This window comes from Tachypleus tridentatus, chromosome 6, assembly GCF_004210375.1.
Source record: "Tachypleus tridentatus isolate NWPU-2018 chromosome 6, ASM421037v1, whole genome shotgun sequence".
NCBI lineage: Eukaryota > Metazoa > Arthropoda > Merostomata > Xiphosura > Limulidae > Tachypleus > Tachypleus tridentatus.
The window spans coordinates 149,727,936-149,753,709 of NC_134830.1; the positions used below are offsets into that span (position 1 = coordinate 149,727,936).

General features: G+C 36.0%; 1 protein-coding gene across 3 annotated transcripts in view; it reads left to right on the top strand.

Moving 5' to 3' along the window:
• Nucleotides 1-5,918: 5,918 nt before the first annotated feature.
• LOC143254007 (phosphatase and actin regulator 2-like) overlaps nucleotides 5,919-25,774 on the top strand; it is a 43,701-nt gene continuing 23,845 nt past the window's right edge. Inside the window, exons 1-3 of one of the 3 annotated variants that reach the window (XM_076508709.1) lie at nucleotides 5,919-6,100; nucleotides 7,302-7,473; nucleotides 11,238-11,330. In XM_076508709.1, coding sequence (XP_076364824.1) covers nucleotides 7,371-7,473; nucleotides 11,238-11,330 — 196 coding nt within the window. In that variant the 5' untranslated portion in view covers nucleotides 5,919-6,100; nucleotides 7,302-7,370. Of the gene's footprint in view, nucleotides 6,101-7,301; nucleotides 7,474-11,237; nucleotides 11,331-25,774 lie in introns of those variants that run through there. The other 2 variants (XM_076508708.1, XM_076508710.1) reach the window with 2 other exon arrangements.

A 25,774-nucleotide genomic window follows, 5' to 3' on the forward strand; every position in this document is an offset into this window, starting at 1 on the left:
TTTATATTACTTCATGGAATTTTGAATTTCGTAGTTGGGTTGAAATCAGTGGCAGGTTAAGAAAATACAGTGCTAATATCCGGGTTCAATCCTTGCAGGGGTTACATTGCTGATAAATATCCGTTCTGCTTTGCGCTTAAACAGAAAACTAAACACTTATTAAGGAATTCATAATGTCGTTAAAGGTAATGCAATAAGTTCAGCTTACAAGCAGACAGTAACGTTATCAGAAGTCGTCCATGGTCGGTAGGATGATAAAGCTCTGACGTCGGAGCTGGCCAGGAAGTTCCAATGCATGCCATACTGCATAGTTAAGCCGTAGGTGCGTTATAAGAGTGATAACCAGCCGCCCTTCCATCATTACTTTGTAAGGTGATTAGTAGTGTGATGTTGGCTAGCTGCTTTCATCCTGGTCAGTAGTAGTACAAAATTAGAGTCGCCGTGATAGCTTTAATGTAACTTTGGATTCATTCTTGAATAAACCAAATTATATTAAATGGAAGCAAAAATATGATGTTGAAAGTGGAGTAATGAGTAGAACAGGTGACTCGAGAGGTCAAAGTAATGAGTAGAACAGGTGACTCGAGAGATCAAAGTAATGAGTAGAACAGGTGACCCGAGAGGTCAAAATCACATTAGAAGAAAGCAAGGTGTATGATATTGATTCTGGAGAATATGGAAACGCTGAAACCTCTAAAACCATTACAGCTATATGTAGGTGTATCTTTTTACATACTTTATGGATTTCTAATCTGGAAACAAGATTCTGAATAGTAAACTCGAGTAGTTTATTTCTACCAATCAGAGTCTTCTGGGACATAATATTTCAAAATTCACTCCAGTGTCTAGAGGGATCGGTTTTTGTGACCAGGAGTCATAGACTTCAAAATCATTTGTTTATTATGTTTAGTTCCGTATATTTTTTTCTTTCATGTTTTTCACTTCTATCCATCCTACATTTATCGAGTACAATATTTTTGTTTTTGGGCTTGAGTGCCGTATAAATACTTGTTTGTATTCCATGACACCTGTTCACACCTTTTTCGTTTTCGTATAATTGTTTATCTACACATTTATTTATTTCAAATTTAATTTCCATAGTTTTTTGTTTTCGAAACTTCTTGGGACAGAGGATGTTGTAAGTACAAAGGTCACCATTCTGGTATTAAGTTAATCGCACTGCACCGCGTGGGAAGTTAAAAGGATAGCTGGCGCGTGAATTTGTGTTTCTTCAAATTTGAATTGTCGATGACGTAAGCGTCTAAGATCGCGATGATTGCGCGTGTTCTTTGTTGCATGAAACCACTGAAATATGCTTTATTATTAACTACGCAGAATCGATATATAAGTTGACGACAGTTGTTTTAACTTGTTATACCTAACCAACAAATTTCATCTTTAACTAGTGTTGTGTGTGTGTGCTGGTATTCCATGAGGGATATGTATCTTCATTTGATGTTAGAGTCGCGCTGGTGATATGCAAATATTTACTCACAAAGACCGCTGTTGTGAAGTGTTATTTCAGCCCTTGCGTAAATGTAAGCGTTAGAAAATAAAACCACATTCACGAGTTTTCTGATAAAACGAGAAAATATTAAACACTGAATGTTTTAGAAACGTGTCATGTTTTTTTTTAGTCACCCATATCGTCTTTTCCAGAAACTTGTTACTGTGGGTCTAGTGAGTAATTGTGGAAGTAGCAGTAATTTGCTGTATAATTCAGGTATACGAATCGCGCTCTTCTAGTAAAACTCGTTTGTATGTCTCTCTCTTTAAACTCCTGTCGGGTCTTCCTACTCACGTCGTTATGTTGTCTTTTTGTTTGTTTTTTTATGTTAGTTTTCCTTGGATATCGTCTCGTGTATAATGTAAATTTAAAAACTAGTAGTTAATTATACATATCCTTTAGGCCTAGTAAGTGTCTTGTGATCGAAGATGGCACATTAATTGTGAATCGTATGCACGTGCAACATCTTAATCAGGCTTAGAGGTACTTACACAGTTGAAACACGGTGTATTTGAATCATTTAATAAAAGATAAAACATAAATTATATAAATGAAATAAAGTATGAAGCAAAGTGTATTTAAATAAAGGATATGGGGTGTAGTGTATTCAAATAAAGGATATGGGGTGTAGTGTATTCAAATAAAGGATATGAGGTGTAGTGTATTTAAATAAAGGATATGGGGTGTAGTGTATTCAAATAAAGGATATGGGGTGTAGTGTATTCAAATAAAGGATATGGGGTGTAGTGTATTTAAATAAAGGATATGGGGTGTAGTGTATTCAAATAAAGGATATGGGGTGTAGTGTATTCAAATAAAGGTACAGGATACTTAATGTCCAAGCTGATTGACAGTATATCAACCTGTTTAATAATGACAATGACAAATTCTCAGGTCGTGTCACGTTAGTAAGGTTTTATGTGTATGGTCTAACACCAATGTGCCCTCTGTGATCTCGTGAGAAATCTTTACTTAGAGAAATGGTATAATTTACTAAGTCACACGACCACCGAGGATAAGTTCACGTACATACCTCGGAATAAATTCGCTGCTTGTCATGGGCACAACTACTTTTCATTCGCGTCGTGGGACAGTTTGTACCTATGAGAGTGAAACGGAGCAGAACCACGTTGAAAGGCTGACTTGGTTCAGGTGACATTGAAAGGTGAAGATAATGTGGGCACCAACCACAACTATATGGTTAAAATGCCGTGTATCAGTTCAGTAACCTTAACTGTTTATCGACTAAGAGATAGGGTTTGGAGTTTAAGGTAATGTAAGTATAACCCCTCCAGAGAACTGTAAACAAGTCTTCTGGATACAGTTGCTTTTGTGTATGTTAGTTTAAGTTTTATGTACGGTAGGCTGTGACACGTGGCGACAAAGTTGTATTTGTACTGTCAGTTCACAAGAGGAACTCCAAGTAATTGTTGATTTGTTTAAACTTCATTCAAACGTAAATGAAAGTTTTGTTTGGGGTTGTTTAAAAGATTTGGTCTGATTGAAAACACACGATAAGTAACATGAATACGTTGGACTGAAAAGGACAAGTGAAGTGTCTAACAGGTATCGATATAAAATTGGTATTGTCCTGCTGGTGTGGATTTAATTTTTATTGTGAATTACTCGATATTTCATGATTTACCTTTAACTTAAGTGACGAGTTTGTTTATAGTGTCGTTCTGTCAAACTTCTAAGTAGAGATAATTAACTTATATTTAGTGATATTGAAATCAATCCTGGTTTGATGATTTATCTTTGTTTTGTACTAAAATTAATAAAAGTATATTTATACTACCACCTTTCATAGTGTACGAAACACTCCAGATGTTGACCCAAAAGTTTCGAAAAACTTACTTATTTTAAGTTTTCACACTTAGGTTAATAGTTCATTCATTTCACGAAGATAAAAGAAACCGCTCTTGAATTGTTCTGTTTGTGCGTCCTGTCGTAAAAACTACTTTCTATACTGAGAATTTAAAATAATTTCGCTCACTCTTAGTGTAGTTATGACTATTAAGTCATTAAATAAATGTAAGAGCAAAAGTTACTGTGACGTCAGTATAGAATTGGGGTTTGTATATACATACTTGACACGTTGGCTCTTAAGCCTATTTCGCCGATACTTTCCAGGATCCAGAAAAGAAATGTTGTCTTGATGCCCAACTCTCATCTGTGTATGTAACCGTTGTGTTCCAGCCAGTAAGTGGCCCTTTAAAAAGAAAACAGAACACCACTCGCCGGAAGGGCCTCACTGGGAAGACTCATGAGCCACCGGTGGGTCGTGTGGAGTCAACGCGTTAATATTGGAAGTTTGGGTTTTGGGGTTTGTATATACAAACTTAGCAAGATCTGTAGGTCAAGTGTAGAATATTACAATTTTTTGACAAAGTTTAAATTCTAGCAGTGTTAAATATTTTAACATTAAAATACATGTTCGTTTATGTCACGAACTGCACTATGAAACGTTTTGATGGAGAGACAAAGTGTGAAAAATCTGATAAATCAGCGACCTGTTGCTTCACCATGTACATATAACTTAGTAAATAACTGGGACCATAAACATGACTAGAATTATCTGGTTGACCTGGAGGTTAAAGTATTTGATTCGCAATCTGTGGATCGCGGGTTCGAATTCCGTCACCGAGCATGCCCTTTCAACCGTAGCGACTATGTAATGTTACGACCAATCTATTACTAGTTTTTTAAAGAACAGTTGGTGGTGTTGACTAGTTGTCTTATCTCTGTCACTTGAAAACTTTGAACAGGTACACAGAATAGCCCTCGGGTTTTTTGCGTGAAATTTGACAAATAAGGAAATATTACTTTATTATTTAAAGTTCTCATTCATATAACCTTGACAACAACACTGTGTCTATTGTAAAAAAAAATATTCTGTGTATAACGTTTAGGCTTCTTTGGTTACCGACATTTGAATAAGACCTATCTTTATAGGTAACTGTAGAAACTAGATTGTGTGTGTTTTCTTATAGCAAAGTTACATCGGGCTATCTGCTGAGCCCACCGAGGGGATTCGAACCCCTGATTTTAGCGTTGTAAATCCGTAGGTTTACCGCTGTATTAGCGGGAAGCAGAACCTAGATTAAATGCACAATAATACACTCGTTTCGCTGCTTTTCTTAGCCCTGTTTTTGTATATCGTTTGACGACCCTTTTGTTATTACCGTTGTACGTATTCATATGTTGCCTTATTCTTAACTCACAGTGGAACAAAATATGTTAACACTGTTTTATAATTTGTTATATTTTTCTTAAACTGTTTTAGTATACACTTGTTGCTGTTTGTTAAGAGAAAATATATTCATGGCGTCTACAAGTATTTTAAAATCTCATTACATCGAGTCCATTGATTTTACGTTTCTCAGGGCGCTAAATTAGCTCGCGCCCGGAGACAAGTACTGTAACAAACAAAAAAACACTCCGGGGAACGTAAAGATTTAAAAGCGTGTTCCTGTTTGGTACGAAAAATATTGTGGCTATTGTCGCATACTACAAAAAACTGTGGGTGTAATTAAATATTGTATTTTCGTACCATAAATTTCATGAATAGTCTTTTTTTTTCCCAATGTTCTTATATTAGCTATCAACATCTAATTGTTTGTCTTATTTGTACCTGTTTACCAAACAAATGTGCGATCAGAAATTAAATGAATTTAGATATAACAGATATATGTATTGTCTCATATCATATCGTGGGTTAGTAGTGATAGAACGACAGTGAATACAAGTTTTACCATTATCGATCGAGTCTTGTAAGACCTGTTCTCGAGTTATGGTGCGCGAACTCTTTTCATGTAGTTCGAGGCAGTTAGAAAAAGAAAAAATCATTATAAGTGTTTAGCTTTTATTGTTCGCAAACATTTTGTTTGAGAACATCTGATTTTATCTATATAATGCTTTACGTTTAGTGTGATTGCAGAAGTGCGTGTTTAGTTTGTGCATAATTCACTAGTCTTATGCTGTCCCACTTCTAGTTTTAGGCCTAGGTTTAAAATGTCCTAACGTAAACGTTTATATGTGACCTCTGTTCTATATATATATGTTCGGCGACTTCATAGACTCGTATTTCGATCTATGTACGTTTAGGCCAACTCATCCATGTGGTTGCATTTGCCTGATGTTGGAAAGCTCCAGGAAAAAAAAAAAAAAGTTTTGTGAATGTTAATTTATTTGAAAATAAAACAAACAATAACAAACAAACTTCATAATAAATTAACACAATTTTTCAGTATCTATGTTAATTTACTGAGAACTTTGTTCTCTAGAAAGTAGGTTTCTCGTCTTCAAATTCAAATTTTATTTTATTTTCTAAGTTATAACATTGCAAAGCGCGCGTGTACATGACCGGATAATGTGTGTAGGAGTGAGCGGTGCGTGCCTGTGTTAAGTCATAATAAAACAAAACAGGATATGTTAAGACTGTAATTAGTGTTGAATGTACTCTGATTATTAGGTAGATCGTGTGGGATGGAGGCCTATAATTTATTGAAATACTCAAGCTCGAACTCAAGAAATTCTGTATATAATTATATCTACTTATGGTCGGTGGAATAGAAGATTTTATTTCTAAAAGTATGTTGATTTTTAATAGTTGAAATGCTTTATATGCGTCATTTTTAAACATTTCTTTCAACTAGGCTTCGTAGTAACCAGATAATAGTGTGTTCTAAATTAGTAGATATTAACTACAGACAATCTACATATGAAAAGAAGGTGCAAAATAAATAAATGTTATATCTGTTAACTACTCCCAGTATTAGTAACTTAAATATTTTATACACTGTATTTAAGGGCTGTTTCTGATAATTAGGCTTAGTAATAACAGTTAAATATTTTAAACACTATTTTAAAATATTATTTCTTAACTGTGCTTAGTAGCAACAGTTTAAATGTTTAAAACGTTTTATCTAAACATTTCATCTTCTGATGTATTTAGTTTCTAAATCAAGTTTATCTGTAGCTTAATAATTTTTTACATACATTACAAATATTTATATGTGCTTATATCTTATTTTGTTCTACTTCTAAAATAAGAAAAATAACACTTCTTATGATATATTTTTTTCCAATTCTTATTATTGTGATAGGCTATTAAATCAAAACAAAATCTCACCTTTTAAATGATGGTTGACTAATTGTCACAGCTAAGACATCTACAGTTGTTTGGCAATTATAGTGTAGAAGTTTATTAAAAGGAGAATTGCCCATAGCTTGGACCTTACTTAGCATCAGTAAAAGTTAAAATATTTACAGTTTAATTATATAATCTAGTTCACTTCATAGTAGTTTTTGTTCATCTAATTAATTATATAAATATCACATAGACTGTTTACTGTCAATTCTTTTAATTAGTAATGTAGTTTTTAACCTGTTTATGTTTTGGTTGCTCAACTATCCCTAGTAACAAGACTGGTCTGTTGCTTTAACAGTTCTTTAGAACGAACATAAACCAAAACAATATATAAAAATTATTATAATATAGCATTATTAGTCATAACCATAATTATACTTTGTAAATGACTTAAATAAAATGAGTGATAATTGTCCAGTCCAGTTATTTAATCTAGTTCACACCAAACAATTATTGTTCATACAAAGGATATAACAAGCACTTATATCACTGTTGCATCTGTTGTATCCCAGCCTGCCTTATAAGCCCTTGTACTAGGCCTCGTCACACTGGATGTGGTGTCATAGTGTTGTTGACATATGTTTTAAATATACTTTTCTTTATTTCCACTTTGTAAGTTCATAATGCTTACTTTGGTTTCAGGCAAAAAGTCAAATAATGCTATGAGAACACCGTCACTGGACACAACTTCGCACCAACTCTGTCCCTCCCATGGAAATGAAGCCTAGCCGATTGGCAGTCCTGAGAAGGCTGTTCAAACCATGGAAATGGAAGAGAAAGAAAAGAAGTGAAAAATTTGACAAAACCTCTCGAGGTATAGAGCTGGTTAATATTTTTTATGTAACCAACTTCAGGTATTAACCACTTGAAGTTTATTGGTTGTTTATATTTTCCTCAATGAAACACGTAGAAGATTTGATTTAAACTTTATTAGTATTTTATTCAAAAGTTCAAGAAATACAATAATTTAATTTGTTTAAAAAGTTATGAAGGTGAATAATATATGGAACATTTTAAAGTAAATCTTTAATTTCAACAGTTGATACTGTAATAAGATAGTTTTAGTCAAGTGTATTTGTAATAAAAGTCTGTAATCTGTTGACAGTTTTACAGTATCGCTACTAATGGTGTAGTATTTGATTGGAATGATTGATGATTGGTTGTCAGAGTCACACTACCAGTATTTATTTGTAATTTTCCATAATCATTCATTTATAACCAATTAAAGTATTATTTTACAAGATATGGTTTTATTTGTTCTGTGTAGTCTTGTTCCTCAACGTTGTTCCAAGAAAACCAAATGTTTACTTAGTAAATCAAATGTAATTTAATATAGGTCTTTTTTTTTTTTTCAAAAGTTACCAATCCCAGCCAAACTCTGATTTTGTTACATAATTAAAGGTCTGAACCAATTCTCGAAATTTATTCTGTCTGAAACAAAATTTGTTCTACAAAATAAAGTGTGGTGTTTAAATAAAATGTCCCTGCACAAAGTTTAAGCCACGAATTTTGTGATTCTTTGCTATAGATTTATCTTGTAGAGTAAATGTGCTTTTATAAAAAAAAAAATAAAATAGAAGCAAACACAATTGATCAAACTTTTTATTTTAACTTACTGAAAAGTAAAAAAAAATAAAATAAAAAAAATTGTAGCTAACAACTTATAATCTGTGATTAATTATCTCTTATAAACCATTGATTGTAATATTTCAACCAATTCCCAACAGTTGTCACTATAAACCTAGTTCTTTTCCATGTTCACACCAGTTTTTCTCACTATAGTATCTTTAACATAGCTTTAGAATTATATCTCACATTTCTGTATTTCATATTGTGTGCTTGTCTTATTTTCCTTTATTCAAGTTTCTAACTTTTATTTTCTATCATAAAATATTATTTATGACATTTGTAAAGGGTTTTTGGTAATTTGTATCTAAATTTAAAGAACTAAATGTATTGTTATATTGACATTCATAACATCACTCGACCTTGGGTGGAGAGTGTGCTTGTGGCTATTATTGAATACTGTTATTCGTAACATCACTTGACCTTGAGTGGAGAGTGTGCTTGTGGCTATTATTGAATACTGTTATTCATAACATCCCTTGACCTTGGGTGGAGAGTGTGCTTGTGGCTATTATTGAATAATGTTAATCATAACATCGCTCGACCTTGGGTGGAGAGTGTGCTTGTGGCTATTATTGAATAATGTTAATCATAACATCGCTCGACCTTGGGTGGAGAGTGTGCTTGTGGCTATTATTGAATACTGTTAATCATAACATCGCTCGACCTTGAGTGGGGAGTGTGCTTGTGGCTATTATTGAATACTGTTAATCATAACATCGCTTTCGACCTTGAGTGGGAGTGTGCTTGTGGCTATTATTGAATACTGTTAATCATAGCATTGCTCGATCTTGGGTGGAGAGTGTGCTTGTGGCTATTATTGAATACTGTTAATCATAACATCGCTCGACCTTGAGTGGAGAGTGTGCTTGTGGCTATTATTGAATACTGTTAATCATAACATCGCTTGACCTTGGGTGGAGAGTGTGCTTGTGGCTATTATTGAATACTGTTAATCATAACATCCCTTGACCTTGGGTGGAGAGTGTGCTTGTGGCGATTATTGAATACTGTTAATCATAACATCGCTCGACCTTGGGTGGAGAGTGTGCTTGTGGCTATTATTGAATACTGTTAATCATAACATCGCCGACCTTGAGTGGGAGTGTGCTTGTGGCTATTATTGAATACTGTTAATCATAACATCGCTCGACCTTGAGTGGGGAGTGTGCTTGTGGCTATTATTGAATACTGTTAATCATAGCATTGCTCGATCTTGGGTGGAGAGTGTGCTTGTGGCTATTATTGAATACTGTTAATCATAACATCGCTCGACCTTGGGTGGAGAGTGTGCTTGTGGCTATTATTGAATACTGTTAATCATAACATCGCTCGACCTTGAGTGGGGAGTGTGCTTGTGGCTATTATTGAATACTGCTAATCATAGCATTGCTCGATCTTGGGTGGAGAGTGTGCTTGTGGCTATTATTGAATACTGTTAATCATAACATCGCTCGACCTTGGGTGGAGAGTGTGTTTGTGGCTATTATTGAATACTGTTAATCATAACATCACTTGACCTTGGGTGGAGAGTCTGCTTGTGGCTATTATTGAATACTGTTAATCATAACATCGCTTGACCTTGGGTGGAGAGTGTGTTCGTGGCTCCTGTATTATAAGAAAGGTATTTTGATTTCTGTTATGCAGTAAATTGTTGATAGTTAAGCAGGAAAGTATATTTGTGATGACAAGAAACCCACTCGAAGTAAAATGTATTCTCAAGACAGTTGGTATGAGTATTAAAATATAGTACAGAACAAAGTTTCAACCTGAAGATGACCTAAGGTCAAAATACTTTTGTGTACTTTATTTTAATTAATGTGCTAATACCACTCCCAGCTGTCTTGAGAAGAGAGGAAAGTGTATTCTTTTGTTGATAAACCACCTTGACATACCAAACATTTGAATTTTTGTGGTTAAAGAGAAGATGAATTTGAGGTAAATATTTTCAGGTTATTTCTGTACAAAAGAGTTCATAATATTAAAACAGAGAAGAACATTTATATGCAAAAACGGCTCGTTTGGGCTGAGAAAACACTTTACATAGAAGAGCGAACAACGTTTCGACCTTCTTCGGTCATCGTCAGTTGTGAACCTGACATATAAATTTCTCAACAAGTGGGTTTCTCGTCATCACTGAGAGAAGAACATGTTAATTTTAAAACAAAGTTCCAAATTGTTCCATATTCTAATGAGGTTATTAGCTTGTAATTATACACATGCATCTATACAAATGTTCCAGACTTTGTTTTCACCATTTTTGGAAATTCTATAGCAAATTTAGAACTGGTGCTGTTTTAATATAATCAATGTTTTCAACTCTTATCATTACCTTTAAATAAAATAAGAAAACTTTGTATGCAACACTTTGTGATAATGGAAATAAAACCAGAATAAATCTTCTATGGAATCTTTGGCCTTTTTTGTTATAAATAGCACATAACCATTTGGTGGAGTTAACTTCAACAGGTTGTCAAGTTTAGTAGAACTTGTAGAAGTCAAGAACTGAGGTACAAAAGCAACATGTGTATACATTGCTGGTATTTGTCTCATCAGAAAGCATACCAAGTTTAGAATAATGTTTTGATTTACTTCTGTTTGTTTTTGATATACAAACAGTTCTCTAAGTGTTCTCTGAATGTACACATTTCTGTGCATTGTATCTAACACATTTTGTAAATAATTGTTTGTTGTTGGTATACTTCAGAAGCAGTATAAAAAAATATTCTGACTTATGGTCATACACTTAAAACTCCCTGTCCCCAGCAAGGGACATTTTAGTTGCAGTTGGTAGTTTAACCATTCCATTTCTTTCACTCCAGTAATGAGTCTGTGTTTCATTGTGCTATTTTAGTTATCTTTATGAAGATGTGTATATTTAGTAATGAAACGTTTTTCGCTCTGTTGGTAAGGTGTGAAAAGCTTGCTAATTATTTACTTGTTTGGTGTCAGCTTTGGAGAGGAAGATATCGATGCGGTCCACAAAAGAAGAGCTGATAAAGAGAGGTGTTTTACTTCCTGATGGGATAAACAATAGTCAGAGAGGTAAAGATTCCTCATTAATAATTTCATGTATTAAAATGTCTATAAATGGAAAGTTCTTTTTCTAAAGTGTATGAACTCTTGTCACTGCTGACTTTAGATTTTTCTAGAAAGTTACAAAGATGTGTTTAAACATTTATCATTTTCTAACTTATAAAGATGCTAAAAAAACAGAAAGCAGGTCATTGTAGCTGGTTAAAGCAGTATATTCTGTCAAACATTTGTGATTTTAATTGCTTGAGGTGATTTCTATCGTATAGCTTCGTACTCTGCTTTTAAAGAAATCCAGAACATTTTGTTTAACTACTTGCAGATGTATCTGTGGGAGCAACTGACCATTTATAAGTTTGGCTGTGCATTTCAATCTTGTTAAAGCTGTACGTAACTTAGAGGTTCATTAACTTCTGGGTGTTTTGAAGGTTTTTGTAATGATAACCAGAATGTATCTGTTCACTTTCAGCCACCAGATGGCTTTTTAAAGTTATTAATGTAAGCTTACTAGCTTGATTTAGACAATTAAAGAACTTTTAACCTCTCTTTATATTACCTGTTGCTTACAAATGTGATGACCATTGACTTCTAAAGCACATATTAATTATGATATATAGCAGAGCAAGGTTGACAAGTTGTGTAGAACTTGCAAAATACTGCTAGTAGAACTTATCAAGACTGTTTGAAAATGTAGCGTTGTGTTACTGGTATCTTTGACTGTAACCCAGGTAACAAAAGAACACAGAATATTAATTGTTATTTAAAGAACTGTTATTTCTGTAATATCCTAAGTTTCATTCTTTTGTTTTTGTGCTGGATTATATAAATTTATCTACAATACAAAAACTGTTTGTGAATAATTAAAAGTGTCTTTGAATAACAAGTTGGGTGTAAATGTTATTTATACTAAACAATTAGCAAGGTAAAGTTTAAATTATTTTCCCATTCAATACTCATAATGAACAAAGCTGATGAGACATCTTTCAAACTGTTATTTTTGTGATTTTCCAAATCCATCAAATTTTATCCAGAAAAAAATATTTTTTGGTGGTAAAAATGCTTTTTAATTATAGTTTTTACGTTTATTGTATATATTTTCTGTTTTATTTTTATTATAAATTGTTTCATACAAAATGTTTCTCCAAGAGTTTTATTGTGATATCACAGCAAGTTTGTATCTTCTGTATGTACAAACATTCTTTATTATGTTGCTTTATACCCTACCTGTTATATCTTTTCAATGTTTACTCTTACCATTGTGTTACATAAGACTTTTCACTGAAACCGTTTAGTTTTTTTTGTCTGTTGACAGTAGTGTACCCCCTTCCCCATGGCAGGTGAGTGAAGTACTCACAATCTCTCTGTTAGTGCTGTGTACTTCACTGCCATTTTTGGAGAGAGTGATTCATCTATCTAAATATAGCTCAACATCCTGCTTGTCTGGCTTCCTGCTATCTTCCTTTCTTATCAAACCTTAAATGATAAACGTTACCCCCGGGACTAATGAGAAGTAACTTGTGATTAACTGTAAGATGTTTGGATAAAGACAGAATTTTGACCTAAATTAGGTAGGTTACTGGTACATTATTACTTTCTGTAAATATAAGGTGTTGAAAAAATTAGATGTAAGTTTAGTCAGTTTCTTTACTGCCTGCTACTGCTGGTATGTATTTCTCTGTATTTCTAGTGAATGTGTAAGACAGTTGTTTCACTTTGTGAGTACAGTATTATTTGTAGATCTGTTAAATGTGTTGGAAAGGAAACTCTAAAGCTACTTTTTCATTCTACTGATGAATGAAATGAAAACATTTTACAATTCTACAACTATTTCTCATATAACTTATAACTGCTTTCATTAAATGATAGTATTACATATTTTTCTGTGTCTGTTTTGAGTTGTTTTAAAATGTATTAACCTTTTAAAGAATAACATCCTTTTAACATTTAGTTGTAACTGTTTTCAACATAAAACTACCTGACCTATTTTGTATGCAGAAGTGTTAGGGTTTGTATGTAATAATAGTTTATTACACATGTAGAATTAAAATGGAGATAGCATTTGTGGATCATTCCAAATAATCAAGGATGATAAACAAATTTTTCAACAGTAACATCAGTGTAAACTTCTAACTTATGAAACTATATTAGTGAAAAGTTTAGTTTTAGTTAAGTAATTAGGCCTAGCTGATATTTTTAATTATTAGCCAATTCATCAGTGGTTGTTGACTGACAAGTATTATACTGCTCTTCTGAAGCCTTTCTTATAGTTTCTTCTTCTACAGACAATAATTATTTGTTTGTGTAGCAAGTTCAGTGGGAATGTCGAGTGGATTTTGAAATTTTCAGATTAAGTTGTTAAGTTGTTGGAGTTAGAGATGTCACAAAAATACTTTGTACCCAGTATCTTTAGAACACTTAAGTGTAAGATAAAAGCTGGTTGTGTCTGTGTACAGGATAATGTGATCCAGTTTACACATTACAAGGTGGTTGTGTCTGTGTACAGAATAATGTGATGCAGTTTACACAGTACAAGGTGGTTGTGTCTGTGTACAGAATAATGTGATGCAGTTTACACATTACAAGGTGGTTGTGTCTGTGTACAGGATAATGTGATCCACTTTACACATTACAAGGTGGTTGTGTCTGTGTACAGAATAATGTGATCCAGTTTACACAGTACAAGCTGGTTGTGTCTGTGTACAGAATAATGTGATGCAGTTTACACAGTACAAGCTGGTTGTGTCTGTGTACAGAATAATGTGATGCAGTTTACACAGTACAAGCTGGTTGTGTCCGTGTACAGAATAATGTGATGCAGTTTACACAGTACAAGCTGGTTGTGTCCGTGTACAGAATAACATTGATGCAGTTTACACAGTACAAGCTGGTTGTGTCCGTGTACAGAATAATGTGATGCAGTTTACACATTACAAGCTGGTTGTGTCCGTGTACAGAATAATGTGATGCAGTTTACACAGTACAAGGTGGTTGTGTCCGTGTACAGAATAATGTGATGCAGTTTACACAGTACAAGCTGGTTGTGTCCGTGAACAGAATGTGATGCAGTTTACACAGTACAAGCTGGTTGTGTCCGTGTACAGAATAATGTGATGCAGTTTACACAGTACAAGCTGGTTGTGTCCGTGTACAGAATAATGTGATGCAGTTTACACAGTACAAGCTGGTTGTGTCCGTGTACAGAATAATGTGATGCAGTTTACACATTACAAGCTGGTTGTGTCCGTGTACAGAATAATGTGATGCAGTTTACACATTACAAGCTGGTTGTGTCCGTGTACAGAATAATGTGATGCAGTTTACACATTACAAGCTGGTTGTGTCCGTGTACAGAATAATGTGATGCAGTTTACACAGTACAAGCTGGTTGTGTCCGTGAACAGAATGTGATGCAGTTTACACAGTACAAGCTGGTTGTGTCTGTGTACAGAATAATGTGATGCAGTTTACACATTACAAGGTGGTTGTGTCTGTGTACAGAATAATGTGATGCAGTTTACACAGTACAAGCTGGTTGTGTCCGTGTACAGAATAATGTGATGCAGTTTACACAGTACAAGCTGGTTGTGTCCGTGTACAGAATAATGTGATGCAGTTTACAAAGTACAAGCTGGTTGTGTCCATGTACAGAATAATGTGATGCAGTTTACACAGTACAAGCTGGTTGTGTCTGTGTACAGAATAATGTGATGCAGTTTACACAGTTACAAGGTGGTTGTGTCCGTGTGCAGAATAATGTGATGCAGTTTACACAGTACAAGCTGGTTGTGTCTGTGTACAGAATAATGTGATGCAGTTTACACAGCACAAGGTGGTTGTGTCCGTGTACAGAATAATGTGATGCAGTTTACACAGTACAAGCTGGTTGTGTCTGTGTACAGAATAATGTGATGCAGTTTACACAGTACAAGCTGGTTGTGTCTGTGTACAGAATAATGTGATGCAGTTTACACAGCACAAGGTGGTTGTGTCCGTGTGCAGAATAATGTGATGCAGTTTACACAGTACAAGCTGGTTGTGTCCGTGTGCAGAATAATGTGATGCAGTTTACACAGCACAAGGTGGTTGTGTCCGTGTACAGAATAATGTGATGCAGTTTACACAGTACAAGCTGGTTGTGTCTGTGTACAGAATAATGTGATGCAGTTTACACAGCACAAGGTGGTTGTGTCTGTGTACAGAATAATCTGATGCAGTTTACACAGTACAAGCTGGTTGTGTCTGTGTATAGAATAATGTGATGCAGTTTACACAGTACAAGCTGGTTGTGTCCGTGTACAGAATAATGTGATGCAGTTTACACAGCACAAGGTGGTTGTGTCTGTGTACAGAATAATGTGATGCAGTTTACACAGTACAAGGTGGTTGTGTCTGTGTACAGAATAATGTGATGCAGTTTACACATTACAAGGTGGTTGTGTCTGTGTACAGGATAATGTGATCCAGTTTACACATTACAAGGTGGTTGTGTCTGTGTACAGAATAATGTGATCCAGTTTACACAGTACAAGCTGGTTGTGTCTGTGTACAGAATAATGTGATCCAGTTTACACAGTACAAGCTGGTTGTGTCTGTGTACAGAATAATGTGATGCAGTTTACACAGTACAAGCTGGTTGTGTCCGTGTACAGAATAATGTGATGCAGTTTACACAGTACAAGCTGGTTGTGTCCGTGTACAGAATAATGTGATGCAGTTTACACAGTACAAGCTGGTTGTGTCCGTGTACAGAATAATGTGATGCAGTTTACACAGTACAAGCTGGTTGTGTCCGTGTACAGAATAATGTGATGCAGTTTACACATTACAAGCTGGTTGTGTCCGTGTACAAAATAATGTGATGCAGTTTACACAGTACAAGCTGGTTGTGTCTGTGTACAGAATAATGTGATGCAGTTTATACATTACAAGGTGGTTGTGTCTGTGTACAGAATAATGTGATGCAGTTTACACAGTACAAGCTGGTTGTGTCCGTGTACAGAATAATGTGATGCAGTTTACACAGTACAAGCTGGTTGTGTCCGTGTACAGAATAATGTGATGCAGTTTACACAGTACAAGCTGGTTGTGTCCGTGTACAGAATAATGTGATGCAGTTTACACAGTACAAGCTGGTTGTGTCTGTGTATAGAATAAGGTGATGCAGTTTACACAGTACAAGCTGGTTGTGTCTGTGTATAGAATAAGGTGATGCAGTTTACACAGTACAAGCTGGTTGTGTCTGTGTGCAGAATAATGTGATGCAGTTTACACAATACAAGGTGGTTGTGTCTGTGTACAGAATAATGTGATGCAGTTTACACAGTACAAGCTGGTTGTGTCTGTGTACAGAATAATGTGATGCAGTTTACACATTACAAGGTGGTTGTGTCTGTGTACAGAATAATGTGATGCAGTTTACACATTACAAGGTGGTTGTGTCTGTGTACAGAATAATGTGATGCAGTTTACACAGCACAAGGTGGTTGTGTCTGTGTACAGAATAAGGTGATGCAGTTTACACAGCACAAGGTGGTTGTGTCTGTGTACAGAATAAGGTGATGCAGTTTACACAGTACAAGCTGGTTGTGTCCGTGTACAGAATAATCTGATGCAGTTTACACAGTACAAGCTGGTTGTGTCTGTGTACAGAATAATGTAATGCAGTTTACACAGTACAAGCTGGTTGTGTCCGTGTACAGAATAATGTGATGCAGTTTACACATTACAAGCTGGTTGTGTCTGTGTACAGAATAATGTGATGCAGTTTACACAGTACAAGGTGATTGTGTCCGTGTACAGAATAATGTGATGCAGTTTACACAGTACAAGCTGGTTGTGTCTGTGTACAGAATAATGTGATGCAGTTTACACAGTACAAGCTGGTTGTGTCTGTGTATAGAATAATGTGATGCAGTTTACACAGTACAAGCTGGTTGTGTCTGTGTGCAGAATAATGTGATGCAGTTTACACAGTACAAGCTGGTTGTGTCTGTGTATAGAATAAGGTGATGCAGTTTACACAGTACAAGCTGGTTGTGTCTGTGTGCAGAATAATGTGATGCAGTTTACACAGTACAAGCTGGTTGTGTCCGTGTACAGAATAATGTGATGCAGTTTACACATTACAAGGTGGTTGTGTCTGTGTACAGAATAATCTGATGCAGTTTACACAGTACAAGCTGGTTGTGTCTGTGTACAGAATAATGTAATGCAGTTTACACAGTACAAGCTGGTTGTGTCCGTGTACAGAATAATGTGATGCAGTTTACACATTACAAGCTGGTTGTGTCTGTGTGCAGAATAATGTGATGCAGTTTACACAGTACAAGGTGATTGTGTCCGTGTACAGAATAATGTGATGCAATTTACACAGTACAAGCTGGTTGTGTCCGTGTACAGAATAATGTGATGCAGTTTACACATTACAAGCTGGTTGTGTCTGTGTATAGAATAATGTGATGCAGTTTACACATTACAAGCTGGTTGTGTCTGTGTACAGAATAATGTGATGCAGTTTACACATTACAAGCTGGTTGTGTCTGTGTACAGAATAATGTGATGCAGTTTACACAGTTACAAGCTGGTTGTGTCTGTGTACAGAATAATGTGATGCAGTTTACACATTACAAGCTGGTTGTGTCTGTGTACAGAATAATGTGATGCAGTTTACACATTACAAGCTGGTTGTGTCTGTGTACAGAATAATGTGATGCAGTTTACACATTACAAGCTGGTTGTGTCTGTGTACAGAATAATGTGATGCAGTTTACACAGTACAAGCTGGTTGTGTCCGTGTACAGAATAATGTGATGCAGTTTACACATTACAAGCTGGTTGTGTCTGTGTATAGAATAATGTGATGCAGTTTACACAGTACAAGCTGGTTGTGTCTGTGTGCAGAATAATGTGATGCAGTTTACACAGTACAAGCTGGTTGTGTCTGTGTATAGAATAAGGTGATGCAGTTTACACAGTACAAGCTGGTTGTGTCCGTGTACAGAATAATGTGATGCAGTTTACACAGTACAAGCTGGTTGTGTCCGTGTACAGAATAATGTGATGCAGTTTACACAGCACAAGGTGGTTGTGTCTGTGTACAGAATAATGTGATGCAGTTTACACATTACAAGCTGGTTGTGTCTGTGTACAGAATAATGTGATGCAGTTTACACAGTACAAGGTGGTTGTGTCCGTGTACAGAATAATGTGATGCAGTTTACACATTACAAGCTGGTTGTCTCTGTGTACAGGATAATGTGATGCAGTTTACACAGTACAAGCTGGTTGTGTCCGTGTACAGAATAATGTGATGCAGTTTACACATTACAAGCTGGTTGTGTCCGTGTACAGAATAATGTGATGCAGTTTACACATTACAAGGTGGTTGTGTCTGTGTACAGAATAATGTGATGCAGTTTACACATTACAAGGTGGTTGTGTCTGTGTACAGAATAATGTGATGCAGTTTACACATTACAAGGTGGTTGTGTCTGTGTACAGAATAATGTGATGCAGTTTACACAGTACAAGCTGGTTGTGTCCGTGTACAGAATAATGTGATGCAGTTTACACATTACAAGCTGGTTGTGTCTGTGTACAGAATAATGTGATGCAGTTTACACAGTACAAGGTGATTGTGTCCGTGTACAGAATAATGTGATGCAGTTTACACAGTACAAGCTGGTTGTGTCTGTGTACAGAATAATGTGATGCAGTTTACACAGTACAAGCTGGTTGTGTCTGTGTACAGAATAATGTGATGCAGTTTACACATTACAAGCTGGTTGTGTCTGTGTACAGAATAATGTGATGCAGTTTACACATTACAAGCTGGTTGTGTCTGTGTATAGAATAATGTGATGCAGTTTACACAGTACAAGCTGGTTGTGTCTGTGTGCAGAATAATGTGATGCAGTTTACACAGTACAAGCTGGTTGTGTCTGTGTATAGAATAAGGTGATGCAGTTTACACAGTACAAGCTGGTTGTGTCTGTGTGCAGAATAATGTGATGCAGTTTACACAGTACAAGCTGGTTGTGTCCGTGTACAGAATAATGTGATGCAGTTTACACATTACAAGCTGGTTGTGTCCGTGTACAGAATAATGTGATGCAGTTTACACAGTACAAGCTGGTTGTGTCTGTGTACAGAATAATGTGATGCAGTTTACACAGCACAAGGTGGTTGTGTCTGTGTACAGAATAATGTGATGCAGTTTACACATTACAAGCTGGTTGTGTCTGTGTACAGAATAATGTGATGCAGTTTACACAGTACAAGGTGTTTGTGTCCGTGTACAGAATAATGTGATGCAGTTTACACATTACAAGCTGGTTGTGTCTGTGTACAGGATAATGTGATGCAGTTTACACAGTACAAGCTGGTTGTGTCCGTGTACAGAATAATGTGATGCAGTTTACACATTACAAGGTGGTTGTGTCTGTGTACAGAATAATGTGATGCAGTTTACACATTACAAGGTGGTTGTGTCTGTGTACAGAATAATGTGATGCAGTTTACACATTACAAGGTGGTTGTGTCTGTGTACAGAATAATGTGATGCAGTTTACACAGTACAAGCTGGTTGTGTCCGTGTACAGAATAATGTGATGCAGTTTACACATTACAAGGTGGTTGTGTCTGTGTACAGGATAATGTGATGCAGTTTACATATTACAAGGTGGTTGTGTCTGTGTACAGAATAATGTGATGCAGTTTACACATTACAAGGTGGTTGTGTCTGTGTACAGAATAATGTGATGCAGTTTACATATTACAAGGTGGTTGTGTCTGTGTACAGAATAATGTGATGCAGTTTACACAGCACAAGGTGGTTGTGTCCGTGTACAGAATAATGTGATGCAGTTTACACATTACAAGCTGGTTGTGTCTGTGTACAGAATAATGTGATGCAGTTTACACAGTACAAGGTGGTTGTGTCTGTGTACAGGATAATGTGATGCAGTTTACACAGTACAAGCTGGTTGTGTCTGTGTATAGAATAATGTGATGCAGTTTACACATTACAAGCTGGTTGTGTCTGTGTATAGAATAATGTGATGCAGTTTACACAGTACAAGCTGGTTGTGTCTGTGTACAGGATAATGTGATGCAGTTTACACAGTACAAGCTGGTTGTGTCCGTGTACAGGATAATGTGATGCAGTTTACACAGTACAAGCTGGTTGTGTCCGTGTACAGAATAATGTGATGCAGTTTACACAGTACAAGCTGGTTGTGTCCGTGTACAGAATAATGTGATGCAGTTTACACAGCACAAGGTGGTTGTGTCTGTGTACAGAATAATGTGATGCAGTTTACACATTACAAGCTGGTTGTGTCTGTGTACAGAATAATGTGATGCAGTTTACACAGTACAAGGTGGTTGTGTCCGTGTACAGAATAATGTGATTCAGTTTACACATTACAAGCTGGTTGTCTCTGTGTACAGGATAATGTGATGCAGTTTACACAGTACAAGCTGGTTGTGTCCGTGTACAGAATAATGTGATGCAGTTTACACATTACAAGGTGGTTGTGTCTGTGTACAGAATAATGTGATGCAGTTTACACATTACAAGTGGTTGTGTCTGTGTACAGAATAATGTGATGCAGTTTACACATTACAAGGTGGTTGTGTCTGTGTACAGAATAATGTGATGCAGTTTACACAGTACAAGCTGGTTGTGTCCGTGTACAGAATAATGTGATGCAGTTTACACAGTACAAGCTGGTTGTGTCCGTGTACAGAATAATGTGATGCAGTTTACACATTACAAGCTGGTTGTGTCTGTGTACAGAATAATGTGATGCAGTTTACACAGTACAAGGTGATTGTGTCCGTGTACAGAATAATGTGATGCAGTTTACACAGTACAAGGTGATTGTGTCCGTGTACAGAATAATGTGATGCAGTTTACACAGTACAAGCTGGTTGTGTCTGTGTACAGAATAATGTGATGCAGTTTACACAGTACAAGCTGGTTGTGTCTGTGTATAGAATAATGTGATGCAGTTTACACAGTACAAGCTGGTTGTGTCTGTGTGCAGAATAATGTGATGCAGTTTACACAGTACAAGCTGGTTGTGTCTGTGTATAGAATAAGGTGATGCAGTTTACACAGTACAAGCTGGTTGTGTCTGTGTGCAGAATAATGTGATGCAGTTTACACAGTACAAGCTGGTTGTGTCCCGTGTGCAGAATAATGTGATGCAGTTTACACAGTACAAGCTGGTTGTGTCCGTGTACAGAATAATGTGATGCAGTTTACACATTACAAGGTGGTTGTGTCTGTGTACAGAATAATGTGATGCAGTTTACACAGTACAAGCTGGTTGTGTCTGTGTGCAGAATAATGTGATGCAGTTTACACAGTACAAGCTGGTTGTATCCGTGTACAGAATAATGTGATGCAGTTTACACAGTACAAGCTGGTTGTGTCTGTGTACAGAATAATGTGATGCAGTTTACACAGCACAAGGTGGTTGTGTCTGTGTACAGAATAATGTGATGCAGTTTACACATTACAAGCTGGTTGTGTCTGTGTACAGAATAATGTGATGCAGTTTACACAGCACAAGGTGTTTGTGTCCGCGGTACAGAATAATGTGATGCAGTTTACACATTACAAGCTGGTTGTGTCTGTGTACAGAATAATGTGATGCAGTTTACACAGTACAAGGTGTTTGTGTCCGTGTACAGAATAATGTGATGCAGTTTACACATTACAAGCTGGTTGTGTCTGTGTACAGGATAATGTGATGCAGTTTACACAGTACAAGCTGGTTGTGTCCGTGTACAGAATAATGTGATGCAGTTTACACATTACAAGGTGGTTGTGTCTGTGTACAGAATAATGTGATGCAGTTTACACATTACAAGGTGGTTGTGTCTGTGTACAGAATAATGTGATGCAGTTTACACATTACAAGGTGGTTGTGTCTGTGTACAGAATAATGTGATGCAGTTTACACAGTACAAGCTGGTTGTGTCCGTGTACAGAATAATGTGATGCAGTTTACACATTACAAGGTGGTTGTGTCTGTGTACAGGATAATGTGATGCAGTTTACATATTACAAGGTGGTTGTGTCTGTGTACAGAATAATGTGATGCAGTTTACACATTACAAGGTGGTTGTGTCTGTGTACAGAATAATGTGATGCAGTTTACACAGTACAAGCTGGTTGTGTCCGTGTACAGAATAATGTGATGCAGTTTACACATTACAAGGTGGTTGTGTCTGTGTACAGGATAATGTGATGCAGTTTACATATTACAAGGTGGTTGTGTCCGTGTACAGAATAATGTGATGCAGTTTACATATTACAAGGTGGTTGTGTCTGTGTACAGAATAATGTGATGCAGTTTACACATTACAAGCTGGTTGTGTCCGTGTACAAAATAATGTGATGCAGTTTACACAGTACAAGCTGGTTGTGTCTGTGTACAGAATAATGTGATGCAGTTTACACATTACAAGGTGGTTGTGTCTGTGTACAGAATAATGTGATGCAGTTTACACAGTACAAGCTGGTTGTGTCCGTGTACAGAATAATGTGATGCAGTTTACACAGTACAAGCTGGTTGTGTCCGTGTACAGAATAATGTGATGCAGTTTACACAGTACAAGCTGGTTGTGTCCGTGTACAGAATAATGTGATGCAGTTTACACAGTACAAGCTGGTTGTGTCTGTGTATAGAATAATGTGATGCAGTTTACACAGTACAAGCTGGTTGTGTCCATGTACAGGATAATGTGATGCAGTTTACACAGTACAAGCTGGTTGTGTCTGTGTACAGAATAATGTGATGCAGTTTACACATTACAAGCTGGTTGTGTCTGTGTACAGAATAATGTGATGCAGTTTACACATTACAAGCTGGTTGTGTCTGTGTACAGAATAATGTGATGCAGTTTACACATTACAAGCTGGTTGTGTCCGTGTACAGAATAATGTGATGCAGTTTACACAGTACAAGCTGGTTGTGTCCGTGTACAGAATAATGTGATGCAGTTTACACATTACAAGCTGGTTGTGTCTGTGTACAGAATAATGTGATGCAGTTTACACATTACAAGCTGGTTGTGTCTGTGTACAGAATAATGTGATGCAGTTTACACATTACAAGCTGGTTGTGTCTGTGTACAGGATAATGTGATGCAGTTTACACAGTACAAGCTGGTTGTGTCCATGTACAGGATAATGTGATGCAGTTTACACATTACAAGGTGGTTGTGTCTGTGTACAGAATAATGTGATGCAGTTTACACAGTACAAGGTGGTTGTGTCCGTGTACAGAATAATGTGATGCAGTTTACACAGTACAAGCTGGTTGTGTCCGTGTACAGAATAATGTGATGCAGTTTACACAGTACAAGCTGGTTGTGTCCGTGTACAGAATAATGTGATGCAGTTTACACAGTACAAGCTGGTTGTGTCTGTGTACAGGATAATGTGATGCAGTTTACACAGTACAAGCTGGTTGTGTCTGTGTATAGAATAATGTGATGCAGTTTACACAGTACAAGCTGGTTGTGTCTGTGTACAGGATAATGTGATGCAGTTTACACAGTACAAGCTGGTTGTGTCTGTGTATAGAATAATGTGATGCAGTTTACACATTACAAGCTGGTTGTGTCTGTGTACAGAATAATGTGATGCAGTTTACACATTACAAGCTGGTTGTGTCCGTGTACAGAATAATGTGATGCAGTTTACACAGTACAAGGTGGTTGTGTCTGTGTACAGGATAATGTGATGCAGTTTACACAGTACAAGGTGGTTGTGTCTGTGTATAGAATAATGTGATGCAGTTTACACAGTACAAGGTGGTTGTGTCTGTGTACAGGATAATGTGATGCAGTTTACACAGTACAAGGTGGTTGTGTCTGTGTATAGAATAATGTGATGCAGTTTACACAGTACAAGCTGGTTGTGTCCGTGTACAGAATAATGTGATGCAGTTTACACAGTACAAGCTGGTTGTGTCCGTGTACAGAATAATGTGATGCAGTTTACACATTACAAGCTGGTTGTGTCTGTGTACAGAATAATGTGATGCAGTTTACACATTACAAGCTGGTTGTGTCTGTGTACAGAATAATGTGATGCAGTTTACACATTACAAGGTGGTTGTGTCTGTGTACAGGATAATGTGATGCAGTTTACACAGTACAAGCTGGTTGTGTCTGTGTACAGGATAATGTGATGCAGTTTACACAGTACAAGCTGGTTGTGTCCATGTACAGAATAATGTGATGCAGTTTACACAGTACAAGGTGGTTGTGTCCGTGTACAGAATAATGTGATGCAGTTTACACAGTACAAGCTGGTTGTGTCTGTGTACAGAATAATGTGATGCAGTTTACACATTACAAGCTGGTTGTGTCTGTGTGCAGGATAATGTGATGCAGTTTACACAGTTTATTGAGTGTGTGACTTAGTTTCTGTGTTATAGATATTTTAATATGTAGCTGTATTAATTACCTTTAATTAAATGTAATTGTTGAACATCTTTTCAGTATTTATTATTTTCTGAATAAAGATAGCAGGAGGGTTGGGAACAAAAGTTACGGAAGGATATTTCATGATCTAATTTATAAAGTTTGCAAACAAAATTATTGTTTTTTTCTTAGTACTTTCTTAGATGTTTTTGCCTGTGATGATTTTTGCACAAAAGTTTTTATTCTCATGTTATTCTGCTAAATTATAAATTAAAAGGTTTATTAGCCTAGACGTTTCAAATAGGGTAAACTCATGTTTACCATTATTAAGGGTGGGTAATTACCTTCATTAATAGATAGAATTAATTAACTCAGTTAGTTGTATGTAAAGTAATAAATTAACTGAAATTGTTGTGAAATTGATTAGTCATGAAATGGATTTTCTTTAATATTGCTATTTCTTGATGGTTGAACTGTCTGGCATTTAAGTGGTCAAACTGTTGTCATTGTGAAGGTTCATTGTTATTTTTGATTAATTCTAGGTAATTGATTGCTGTTGTGACTCACAAATAATCAACTGATTGAATTGTCATTTCTGAATATTACAACCATTCAAATTGTACAAGAAATGCTCATTATTTTAATGTGATTAATAAAGAGCTCATTGTAACTTCCTCTGATTACCCACATCTGTCACTTGGTAACCTTTGTGATTGTAACTTCCTCTGATTACCCACATCTGTCACTTGGTAACCCTTGTGATTTTCAGGCATGCTTCTAAAAACATACAAGTTTTTATTTGTTTTTCTGTGTGTTTTCACATAAACAAGTGGTTGTGAAAACTGTTTTACATACATAGATTATTTTTAGAAGTCACGACACTAATGGGCTGTCGCAGCTTGGAGACTGGCTTGTCCCTTTTAAAAAAAAACTAATTTAAATTGTTTCAGTGAAATAACACTCTAGAAGTAGAGTAATTTAGCTTTTATGTGTTAATATCTCTAATTTAT